The sequence below is a fragment of the Carettochelys insculpta genome, chromosome 3 (genome assembly GCF_033958435.1).
Source record: "Carettochelys insculpta isolate YL-2023 chromosome 3, ASM3395843v1, whole genome shotgun sequence".
Lineage (NCBI taxonomy): Eukaryota > Metazoa > Chordata > Testudines > Carettochelyidae > Carettochelys > Carettochelys insculpta.
The window spans coordinates 163,815,969-163,829,080 of NC_134139.1; the positions used below are offsets into that span (position 1 = coordinate 163,815,969).

At 41.7% G+C, this 13,112-nt stretch overlaps 1 protein-coding gene across 1 annotated transcript in view; it reads right to left on the minus strand.

The window, feature by feature from the left end:
* LRRC1 (leucine rich repeat containing 1) overlaps positions 1-13,112 on the minus strand; it is a 99,953-nt gene that overhangs the window by 24,490 nt on the left and 62,351 nt on the right. The window contains exons 5-8 of the mRNA XM_074991163.1: positions 7,383-7,439; positions 5,734-5,797; positions 4,988-5,062; positions 3,039-3,183 (exon numbers count right to left, since the gene is read on the minus strand). Coding sequence (XP_074847264.1) covers positions 3,039-3,183; positions 4,988-5,062; positions 5,734-5,797; positions 7,383-7,439 — 341 coding nt within the window. The remainder of the gene's footprint in view (positions 1-3,038; positions 3,184-4,987; positions 5,063-5,733; positions 5,798-7,382; positions 7,440-13,112) is intronic.

A 13,112-nucleotide genomic window follows, 5' to 3' on the forward strand; every position in this document is an offset into this window, starting at 1 on the left:
CAAAAAAAAAAAAAGGCAAAAAGCTGACAGAGATGATCAGACGAACTTCAGACTAGTACTACTGTTTGTATTTGCAATAGCAACCACACCTAGTAATACTAACAATTGGAATAGCACACCCAAAAGCCCCAAATAAGGTCACGGCCATTTCCACTTGGTGCTGTACAAGCAAGTCTGTCTCATGCTGACATGGTCAACAAAGACAGACAGGTGTAATCCCTGATAAGGTCAGAATTCAAAGAAAATCATCCAGGGAGATGAGTTCAAGCCCTGTCACTGTTAAAGACCTCTGCCAGAATCACTGTACCTCAGGACCCAGAGAGACAGTATAAAGCATTAAGTACCACCATTAAGTATTGTATGGTGATCTCCCTAACTCCTCAGTCTTCTTCCAGGTCAGTGGCGTCTTGGCTCTCCAGCTAATGAGCCAAACACTATTCTTAAACAGTCAGCAAGCCGCAATTGGTACGGCAAGCTCCACCTCCTTGGTCCGTCACAGTCAGGACCTAACCAGATCCGGATGAGAGGATTTGCCACGCCAGGGAATGTTCCCTGCCATGGGCCTCCAAACTGCCACCCACCTCTCCCCCACCACTGGACTGCTTGCTTACCTCCTGCTGCTGGCCCAGAGCCCCAGCCTGTGGCTGCTACTGGGCTACTGCCCAGGCCCCAGCGCTGCACAGCTGCCCCGGCCTTGTAGAGCTGCTGGCAGGAGCTGGGTCTGCCTCCAGTTGCAGCCTGGGGATCTGCTGGGGGAAGCTGGCCCCAGCCCTGGGGACATGGCTCTAGCCCGCCATGGCTGCCCCCATCCCTGCAGGACTGCCAGAGGAAGCTGGCCCTGGCCCTGTGGGGCTGCCAGGGAAAGCCAGCTCCAACCCTGAGGGCAGCGGCTGCAGGGGGACAACAGCATCAGCCCTGCCCACCTGCCCCTCACTCACGGGTTTGCTGAGGGAGATGCAGGTTCCACTGCAGAGCTCCCCAACCCTCAGGGCTGGTAGAAGACATGCACTGCACCCTCCTGCCCAGCTGTCTTGTCTGGCAACATCCCTCGACCAGCAGGATGAGGGATGTTGCCACACCAGTGTGCTGAATTTAGGATTTCCAGCCTGTACAGAGAAGACAGTGCCATGTTCTGCTCCCTTTGTGCTGTATATGATTGAGACCTCCACCAGCTGATAAAATTTTGAGCATTCCCTAGGCTGCTCTAAGCTGTTCTGGAGGCAGAGAACCTGAGAGTCATCACTGGGTATCAAGTTTAAGTTTTCTTTCTTCCACCCTCTCCTGAGCTGCCCTGAGTGGCTGTGTTAAGGCTGTGCAGCATCAGCCAAGCTCCATTTCCGGTCTTCGGTGATAGGACTCTAACCATCAACTGGAAAGCAGATAAGGAATTGCCAGAGTTACTCTCCTCTCTCCCCTTGGATGCAAAAAGCAGCCAGTGGTGGAGATGCTCATCAGCTGCAGGACGGCAGAGAAAGCAGCTGTTCAGAGTATTCCTAACTCCTATCACGCTGCTTCCCAGAGTTGACTGTCTGTAGTTAAAGGGGTGTCTCAAAATGTTTCAATCTGAGAATGACAGAATATGGCTCAGGAGCCAAACGAAAATGTATTTAATCATAACTAGAACTGCTGAGAACCTCACAGCCTAAAACAGATTCTCAAAGCCTGCAGGATGCTGCTGGGACATGGGTTGGACACTGTCATGCTAGGCTCAGTCCAGCAGTGAGTACTCTGATGCAGTCCCTCCCATTGTTCCAAAACCACATGCATGTTTTCTAATTGAAATATGCTCGATGACTTTTACTAAACTGACTGAATAATTTTACATGCAAAGTACCACAAAACAGGATTTACAAATTATAAAACCGCCAAATCAATCAACATGTATAGCTGACTGACAGCAAGTTCCTGCATTCTCTTTGGGAGATCTTAGTATATTAAATGTATGTATCATTGTAGGCCAGGGATTCCATGAATGCTATGGTGGAGGATGACCAAAGCTCCTGCAGGACCTAACAGTGGGGGTAGATGGGAGGGAGGTGATCAGGCACATTTCATCAGGCTACAACACATCCAGAGAGTATCACCACCTGGAGAGGCTCCCATGTACTAGTTCAAACTGGATTTTCTAGAGACCAGCAAAGAAAGGACTTCTGGATAAACTGTGAGTTTAAACCAACTCAGTACCTTATTTCTGATTCATTACAGCCAGACAGGTCCAATGGGGCCCCAATCCTTCCCTGGATAGGTTGGAAGGACTTGGGCCTTCTGAGGTCCCATACTACTGCTGGGTAATCTCTGCCAAAGCTATTAGCACATGTACAAAGGACTTTTAGTCAGGGGTAGAGGGGCAGAGTGGAAGGGGCATATTTCATGTTAAGAATAAATGTTCTTGCTTAGAAAGAGCTGCGGGGTAACTGGACTGCAGGCTATCACAGCAGTTTACAGCACTTGAAAAGAAAGATGCCAGCCTGTTTAAAAAATTTGGCTCTCTGGGGATATGACAATGTAGACAGAAAACTGCACCATCTCAAAAAACTCAGTCAAGAGTAAGAGAACCATGTCTCTACCCAAGAGAAATGACAATGGAGGAGCATCAGAGAGGTTAGTCTATCCTGTAGCACCTTAAACATTAATAATAGCATGTATTAGGTTATGAACTTTCATGGGACAGACCCACGTCTTCAGATCTGGAGAATATCGATAACCCAGATCTGAAAAAATGGGTCTGTCCCACAAAAGCTCATAACCTAATACATAATATTGTTAGTCTTAAAGGTGAAACAGGACTTTTTTTTTTGGGTGTTGTTTTCTCATACATTGCTCACCCAGTTAATAATAAATTCAGGCCACTTAAATGGTGAACTTCAATTCCACAGTAGAAATAAAAATATTTCAAGTGTAAAATTAGTAGGACTCTAAAAAAATTGGGATGAGCTCATCTTTTACATAAGCAGAGCACTGTAAAAGACATTCAGGACAAACACACTTCCTGTTTAGACTAGATCTAGTAACTAATATTATGTTTACTTTATACTTACCAATGCCATCAGGTAGGATCTCAAGTAAATTCTGAGAAACAAGCAAATCTGTTAAGGAAGTCAGACCACTGATCTCTTCAGGAAGTGTTTCCAATTTATTTTCAGACACATCCAGACATAGCAGGTTTTTCAGATTTCCTACTCCCTACATTACATTTAACAAAACAAAAACAACAAAAAAATCCCAAGTTTTATCCATGCTTGCAACTCCATGTCACTTAAAGCTTTTCATCACACTTAAATTCTGTAAGGTGGTGAGAAGGATCTCTTTTTCCAAAATTGTGTGATAATACAACTGAGAACATCAGCTTCTTATGACAAAAATACTGGCTAGCAAAGGGTAGGTAAATCAGACAAAATGCTTTCATCTCAAACACTGTGTACATTATAGGAACTGAAAACAGAGAAGAGAAACAAAAGACAGAATCATCTTCTTCTAAAGGAAAAACTCGAAAACTCAAGGTAGCTGTTTCTCAGAACTACAGAACTCAAATCCCACATACAAAGTCTCTCTCTCCCAAGGCCAATAATGATCAGCCCTTCTTAGCTGATCTATTGAACTACTAACATACCACACCTATCACCACCTAGTGATTGCCTATATTTTTCCTCCCTTTGCAACAAATGGGGAAACACATATTTGAAGTGCTGCACTAGCAAGCTTGTAAACCTATGAAGTTACACTAAGGTCCTCAGCTATCGTTACCAATTACTTAAGTTTTGATAATGATATAGTTTAGCTAAAGATTTCACTGGAAAAAATTTACACCTCTTATTTTTATCATTTTCAGTACACCCTCACAATGAGTACACACCTACGCATATTCTGTCATAGCTGACTTTAATCATCAAAACATTCAGCTCTGCTGTACCAACACAGCTGAAAATAAGAGCAAAAAATAGAACAGCAACCCTAACATTTCATATATAAATGTCTACAGAGTAGCAACAAGACCATGGAAAAACGAAAGACTGAACATGATTTTCCCTGTATTTTCTAATATCTGAAAAACTGATTGAAGTAACTTGCTTATAAAAAGCTTTTTCTTGGGGCATCTTCAAGGAAAATTAACACCACCCACTACCTATTGCTAAAAATGGTTGCTAAACTTCAGATGTCCATCCAAGACTTAATATGGTAGAATTTAATTGAATCCCCTTACAAAAATTCTTACTGTTGCTCGTCTTCCTGACTCAAAAAAGCATACAGTAAGTTCAGTTATAACCTACATTACTTTTACACTGATATTCAGCATGCAAGATTTCCATACCACCAATAATGGATTCAACACAAAGAATGCCAGACACATGGTCTGATTCTTTGGCTTCACTCTTCAAAACAAAACAAAACCTGCTCTTAATGCCCTAAAGACAAGAAGCTTTCTAGATTACAGAAATTCCTTAGCTGTTAAGGCCCCCGTACCTGCAACTGAAGTCGATGGGGGTATTTGCTCACATGAATTAATCCAGTTGCAGGGCTGGAGACTCAAAATTATATTTATGGAAGAAAATTATTCTACTTCCTCACTCTATTTTAAACAGCAGAAGAAAGCTAAAGAAGAGGACAGTTCATACACAACTTGTGTAGTTGCATTTTGACAAGTGTGAAGAGTGACAGTCAGCTGAAATGAATACTTGTGCTCCCTTCCCGCTCTCCACAACCCCCACCACACTAAAGACTGAGAATAACCAGTTTCTGGACCTGGGAAATTTCCTGTCATTCATCACATTAAACCCTTTGAAGTCTATCAGCCATTTTCAGTGCTTATGACAAAAGCATCATGCCCTAATTTCAAAAGCTGAAAGGCAGAAATCCTAAAGATACTTGCTGAACTTTTCAAGAAAGCTAATATACTTCAAGTTTAAAATATATACCAACAAAGTCTGATATCTGTAGTTTAGCCACAGAAATCCTTACACATAATTTTTTCATAACAATGCTGCCTTACCTGAGGTATTTCAGCTAACTGGTTTCCATCCAGCCAGAGGTCTTTAAGATTAAAAAGTGCACCAATTGAGTCTGGCTGCAACATTTAAACAAAAAACAAGAAGAGCAGAAATATAATTCTACCACAAATCAATAACATCTGGTAAAGTGCCAGAGCACACAGCACATCATTCTAGTAACTACAGTAGTAGTTGGGACAGAGACATAAAAGTATTGAGGTACATCCGCTGAATATATTGTTTTATATTGTATGATAACCACAGGAAATAGATAACATGGCAGCGTGTCCCTGCCAATATTTTACTAATATGAATAGTATCAGAGAGGTAGCCGTGTTAGTCTGTAGCTTCGAGAACAACAAGAAGTCTTGTGGCACCTTATAGACTAACAGATATTTTGGAGGATAAGCTTTTGTGGGCAAAGACCCACTTCATCAGATGCATGAGTTTCCACCTTGCTGAATAGACCTTGTCAGCTCTGGCCCTCCTTCCTACTGGGACCCCACTCTTTAAATACCCCTCTGAAACCCCCCGCCCCCTCCCCACTCATGCATCTGATGAAGCAGGTCTTTGCCCACAAAAGCTTATGCTCCAAAATATCTGTTAGTCTATAAGGTGCCACAAGACTTCTTGTTGTTCTCTAATATGAATATACTTTTTCCAGTCTGGAAAATGTCTGTTCTGAATATTTTAGCTCCATATGAAACAGCAACATTTTGAATGCCATATTCCTCTGATAATATCTTACCAAATTATAAAGTTCATTGTTTCCTAAGTCAAGTTCTTCTAGTCTCTGCAGGTGGGTGAGTGATCTGTAAAGCAGAGAGAGATCTCCATTAGGCTAAACTATCAGAAAACCTAGCTATCTGAATGAGCTCATTCCTCTGTATAACCATACATTTTCCTAGAAAAGTATTTTATTGAGCATAAATTATGAATATTAGCATGCTGTTGAAGAGACTGTGAAAATAATGTCGTACCTGTGGAACATAAAATGCATTATAATTGATTAGATCACTGCCCACTATGACGATCACCATTCTTAGCCATGGCCAATACCTGTGATGGTGCGATTGTCCCGCAATGAATCAGAATGGGTTAAAAACAGCTCCGGCAGATTGCTGTCCAGGAACCAATCAGGAGAAGGCATGCAGCAGCCAGTTAGGACCTGATGGGCCTGTATATGAGGGCTGCTCATCTGCAGGAGCTCAGTCTCTGATCCAGCTTTGAGGGGAGGGGGACAGAGCTACCTATGGGGATGGTATCTGGAATAAAGCCTTGCTGGGGAAGACTGGGGGTGGGGGGGGAGCCCCAACCTGACTAACATTCAGAGGAAGCCCTACTACAGGGGCCTGACAGTGCACAAGGGCTGCAGAGGAGCAGCTGGGGTAAGAACAGGCAGCAGGTGCAACACCTTTTGCTAAAGATCAGTGTCCAGTTCAGACTGCAGTTTGCCTCTGAGGGAAGGGGACAGATCAAGATTAGCACTGGGTAACTGAGGCAAGTGGTGGGCTTAGAGGTGAGCAGGCTCCCCAGAATATGGGTGCTGCTACAGAGCAATACGCAAGGGAAAAGGTACTGCAGTCTGGGAGGGACATGGGTTTTCACAGTTGGTGGAGAAGGAAAGGCAAGTAAAAGCAGGGGGACACAGCCCAGAACGGCGTGTTCCACAGCTGAGAGAGCTAATTGCCAGGAGTGGCCAGCAGGATTCACCGCAAGAATGAGTCGAGACGCTACAAGCCACATAAATTCAGAGTAAGTTGAAAACCTCCACAAAATGGATCCAAACTCACTTGTAGCTAGGTGAAAGCTTCTTACATTATCCTGCACTGATGCTATAAAATGGTTTATAAAGCTCTTAGGGTCAAGATTTGAAAAGTCCATCATCTGCCTGCTCATCAAGCACACATTTTTTTTCCTTATGAATGAGTGTCTTCACTTACCAACTTGTGCAAAAAGTTCAGCTTCAATTTAAACATAATTTGCTCGCTTAAGGCTTTAAAAGAAGCCTTCTGAACTTGAACAAGTGGAGCTTTCCTGACACTTCCGAACAGATCTCCTTCCCCCGGACCTTTAGCTTACATGACCTCAAGCTGCAGCAGCATGAGCACAAGTGATCCAATTTACTACTGCTATTCAGAACTCTGAGCAGCAGTAAGACTGTCCATTTACAAACAGTTTTATTCAGATGCTTCATGGAAAAATTATCTCATCATACTCTACGGCTCATTGTGTCATTTGAAGTACCTCGAGGCACACAGAACTCTGAAAACACCTCGTATTCATTCACAAATTAAATGAAGTCTTGAAGAAATACTAACTTCCGATGTTTGGTTTTTGAGGGTGGGCGCATATTAAAGCATACACAACTACAGACACACATGCAGTGGAACTTACTCAGGTAAGTACGTCAGCAGATTCTCTCTTAGTTCCAAGGAAGCCAGGTTAAAAAGGCTAAAAGATAAATAATAATTTTGAAGCCATCTTAAGATTTTTTTTAAATAATTTCAGTAACTAAGGAAAAAGGAAGTTGTATACAGTGTATTCTAGGCATCTCCAGTGGAAGTCATCCCCAAAAATTTCTTTTCTAAAACCTCCCCATACTTCATTTCACAGGATTGCCTGATAGACTAAAGTCAAAGTTTAAAACTAGGATTTTCTTTCCTACAATATTTAAAAACATTACACAAATAAAAAAGGAAGCGAACAACTCAGGAAATAACACCTCACTTGATAAAAAGGTCACTAGTATTAAATTACTAAAAGGAGAACAGACTTTTTTAGTCATTATATGAAAGTAGTTTTATTCAATGGCTTTAGATTATTGTGACATGTGGGATATAAAAAGTTACAACAGCAGCAGCTAAACATCTGTCTATACACAAACTCGCCAACTATGGCGTGCTCATTATTGTAAGTGATGGTATGTTTCTAAGCCGTTTGCTTAGTTCACGCTTTTACTAACATCACCATAGTAACATTCAGATTTTTCAGGGTTTTATTTTTGACTAAATGCAGCACAAGGAGTCAGATATTATCCCAGTGCTATAATCTGCTTCAGTCTGTCCCAGGAAAAAAATTAAAACCAGATATTGTATCTGCAAAGAAACCAGTTCTCTGCAACATAACATATTCTGCCTTACTTAAGTGCTAAAGCTTCATTCTTGGACAAAATGAGTTAAATATAAATGTATAGCTATTGCTGCAAAGAAAAATGCAATCCTATTTTTCAGCCAAATGTGAATTCAGACAAAACACAAGTTTAAAACCCAGTTTGAACACAGATTATATCCAACACTGGAGAATTTATTACTAGAATGAAAATACACAAAGTTGAATAGGCACCGTAATATACCAACCCACCAAGGATAAACAAGTTGCTAATAAAGATTTTTTTTTCCTGAATCAATATAAGAAACTGGATTATGATCCAGTATCCACACTGATGGGATGCTGGTACCTTAATTATGATAAACAGTGTATGACTTTAGAATTTACTGTAACTTTTTAACAGAGTAATTTAACTACTGATGTGGTTCTCAAATTTATTTGATCCCACCACCCTTCTTTGTGTCTGTCATCAGTTACACCCCCTCTGCCCCACAAACACACACACCACTGCCCAGCTCTGACGTCAAAGTGAAGGGCAGTGGCTGTTGGGCCGGATGTCCAGCTCCAAAACCAGCGCCATGCCAACAGCAGCACAGAAGTAAGGATGGATATGTGAAAAGATGTATTTGTCAATGTCACATTTCACAGCAAATTTAGCACTCCATTACCACCCTCCCTTCTGTGTTACTGCTGTCATTGAAGGGCTGAAAGCTGTAGCCCTGATGCCACCTTCCAGTGCGGTACTGAGGGAGGAGAGAAAAGGAGAGCCCGGGCAGTGGGACTTCAACTGTCCCCTTATCCCAACCTCCCAACTTCTGGATGTGCATGGCCCTTTTGCACAAACCCCATCAGCCAGGGGCTGACAGAGTTCTTAACAAAAAACAAAAACACACATAGTCTGTGCTGTCCTTGACTTGCTACTGTGCCTCCCTTGGGAAGGCCAATCTATAGCTTGGCAACTGATGAAAACTACTGAAACAAATTACCAAAGGATAGGTTAGATTCTTTACAGCAGGAATCTCTGAGCTATCTTTAGAAAGGTGTGCTCTACTTCAGCCACAAGCTACTGGGGTCCACAGAAGAGTCACAAAGGGAAATACCAGGCCCTGAATTACTTGCAGAAGTTAATTAGATTACAAGAGTCCTTTCTAGCCTTAAAAGTTATAAATTTTGCATTTCTTCAACAGGAAGAAGTTTGTAATATACCACATGGTTAAGATTATTTATTAAGAAAAAATATTATTGCCTTTTCAATGAAAAGGCATAATAAAGATACCCCACCTCTTAATGTAACACTGAGATCATAAACAACAAATTGGACATTAAGGAAATAAGCTTTCCAATCACCACTCAGCATCTGAAGTAGAGGGAGTGGGGAAGGAGTATTTGTTAGGCTGGTGAGGAGAAGAGTGATTCTTGATAGCTTGAGGAAGGAGGGAAAGCAATTCTTGATGGCTTCGGGGGAGGAGGTGGAGAAGTAAAACTTCTGGTGGCTGACACATCACCCAGGAATACGGGGTATTTAAAAAGAAAAAAAAAAATCAACCTGTGCTGGGACCCTTCCCTCTTATCACAGAACAGGCTCGCTCAATGACTTTTGCCAGGCACCTGCAAAAAGGTAGAGTGGACTGAGACATCCCAACGCTAGGACGCAGCATATCTAACAAGGCTTCATCCCTCCCTTTCTACAGAGAGTGGGGCATAGGGGGCAAACATGGATGCCAGGTGACCACATGTGGGAAATGATCAACCCTTTGGAGCTCATCTATCATTGTATATTATAGTAACAGAGAGAAAGGAAGAGAACACATGGACATGTTCACCCTTTCTTCTGCATAAAACAGATCGAGGATGCAGACTTGGAGGGAGGGAATAAAAACAATGATGACAACAAACCAGGCAAGCTTAAGATAGCTAAAACACTGAAGAATTGATTGCTGCCTTTCACATGCATGCAAATCTGCAAAACAAATTGGAGCCAAGAATTCCAATTTTCATACTATTTAGATGTCATATCCAGAATACATGCCACGAATGGTGGAGAGGCGCAATTAAGATACAGTGAAAATCAGGATGCCTTAGGCAGCAAAGGCACCAAATCTCCCATCAGGTAAGAAGATCCTTACCATGTGGTCCAGCATGTTTATAAAGACAGTGGATTACCAGTAATCGAACCATGACGTTCAAAACCAGAGGTCAGTTCTAACTTCTGTTCAGGGGAAGGTAGCACCTAACCAGGTAGCTGGTTGACTTTTGAGTTTACCAGTACCCAACTGAGAGATGCACCTCCTGGAAGTCCTAAGGGAGAGTACCAGATCACCAAGACTTGATTCTACGCTCACGGCTCCTCTGTGATCTAAAGTATGGCTCCTCAATTGTGTTGGGCTTGTTATTTCACATTTAAAACAGTGGCAAGAAACGGGTAGAGAATATGGGGTGGGGCACAGTCATTAGAATGAGCAAGTGTGCTGTTTACCCAAGGAACAATGGATGCCCTTGAAACTCAGGCATTCCAAAACCAATTAAAAAGGGGCCACAACACAGCTGAGAGAACACTTGGGTGAGCTAACACATCTGTAAAAGCTGTAAAAGCCTTTCTAGACACAAGAAAGAAGGAATCAGATCCACTACTTGTGCACAAGGATGGTGGTTATATGACCAGATACAAGTTTGCTGAGATAATGAAGGCACTAGAGCTTATTTACATCTCAACACAGAAAACCCTGGCGCTCGTTCCTTCAAGCTGCAGATTGCACTGACCCAAATATTATATTGTTCGACTCCTGGGGTGGGGAAGGGAGTCCAGGGAAGAAGCTGCTGGAAACTGTATCCTATGGCTGGGTAATTGGTGCAGGCAAAGACAAGGCACTGGATCTCCCAATTTGCAGGCACTCCATTGTGCATTGGGCCTACAAGACAACAACTACATTGTCTGTGTTCATGAGTTCAGCAGGAGAAACATCTGAGATCAGTTCATGCCTCCTCTCGCACTCGCTGATGGGCAGACTGCAGTCACCTAGTGTCCTGAATACTTAAGGGGCTTCCAAGGAAGTAAATTTCAGAGTTAGGGTTCAGGGGGACGTGGGATGAATTAAATATTGTGGCCAAACATGAGATTGGTTTAGTCAGAAACATTTGGGAGGCGAATTTGGCATTGAGCAGTCAAACTAACCTGTGTGGATAGGGCCCTGAGGAAAGTGAACTTGAGGTTACCAGAATCTCTGTTTAGAGGTGGCTCAGAGCTCACCCATTGGGGCACTGGGAACAAGCAGTTTGATATTTTTACAGAGGGAATAAATACACTTGTTGGATGTAAGGGATGACATCTGGCCTTAGGGTATTAGATTGGATTAGTCAGGAAACCAGATGTGGGCTTAAAGGGTGTGGCCAAGCTCGTAGGTTGGAACCCCCTGTGGCCTTTGTGGGTAAAGGCTGAAAGGTCTTTCCTTTCTTTGATACCCTAGCACTCCCTGAGATGGAGAAGGTCAAAAGGGTTCAAGAAATGAACTGTGTCCCAGCAGCTGGTTGAAGAGGGTCTTCCAGTTGCATGGTAGGCACTTTGCATTGCTGCCATGACTCAGTTAAATGCCCTAGCACGAGAGTCTGATGGATGCACCTATAGTGCTTCAAACCAGTGTTAAAATTAAAATCTGTCACTTACATACATCCCCATATCTGTCTTTATTCTCCTGCATGTATTGATTAGGAGCCACTTTGCAGCCTTACACTGAAAGTATCAGAAACTCAGAATTTACTGAAGTGTTTGGCAAGCTGGGTTCCTGGGCAATTTTGCTTTTCAATGTAATCAGTTTCCTTTACAAATCAATTAACATTAGCATTCTAAAGAATTACACTCTGGGCATTTCATAAGAGTTCTCTGATTATATAGCCCACAAATTATACTGCTGTATCCACTGATGCATTTTGCTAGCTACCATGTTTTTCCTTTAAAGGATTGAATACTGTAGCAACTAGCGTTTAATGTCATCATATGTAATTATTGAAAGTTGCATTTCAGACTGAACTTTAAATGGTCATAAAATAAATTGATGATTCATAGCTATTATGTGGTACACTTCAAATGATATGTAATTTAAACTAATTTCATTTTCCAAGAAGACTGTTTCATAAAACCATGTTTTAAGAAGACATTTTTTTTAAATGGGGTTTTGAATAGGTGCCCACTTTTGGAGCCTTTAATTGAGTAAATATAGGATTACAACATATATAACAACAATGAACTTAAACGTGTAGGTAAAACTCATTCTATGATGAAGAATGTGTTACTCTTTTTACCCTTAATGAAGCATCTTATAGACTTTAACCAGGTTGTAAAGCCTACAAAATTTAACACATGCTTTAGGTACTTGAAAACTTCTATAAGATTCAATAGTAGCATGGACGTAATTCTTTAAAATGGTCAAAATCTACAACAATTGCTAATAGGTCAATAGTTTTTTACTCATTACAAATACAAAGACTGTAAATTAAAAATCAACCCTCTGTCACCTTTTCAAACATATTGCTCTAAAAATTTAGTGAAGAACTAGACTTACATGGCTGAGTTTTAAGGGGGTATTAAAGAAGTTGTTCTATCAACTAAACCAATATGTTTAAAGATCACTTTAATAATCTTTGGGGTGTTGAGCATAGGGATCATCTACATATGTCCAAGTTAAACATATTTGCTTAGTGTTCAATGTATAATTTTGGGGAAGAAGGGAGGGAACAAGATAGGAAATGGCTTGGTAGATATTAAATCAAAGACTCATAGAAATGTAGGACTAGAAGAAGGCACCTTGAGATGTCATCAGGTCTGGCAAACTCTGTTGTGGCAACACAAAGTAAGCCTAGACCATCTCTTACAAGTGACAGCTTGATTGGTTCTTAGAAATTTCCCGTGATGGGAGTTCCACAGTTTTTCTTGGAAGTCTATTCCAGACCTTTTCCCCCCTCAATATCTAGCCTAAATCTCCCTTGCTGCCCATAAGCTCATTACTACTTGTACTACTTTCC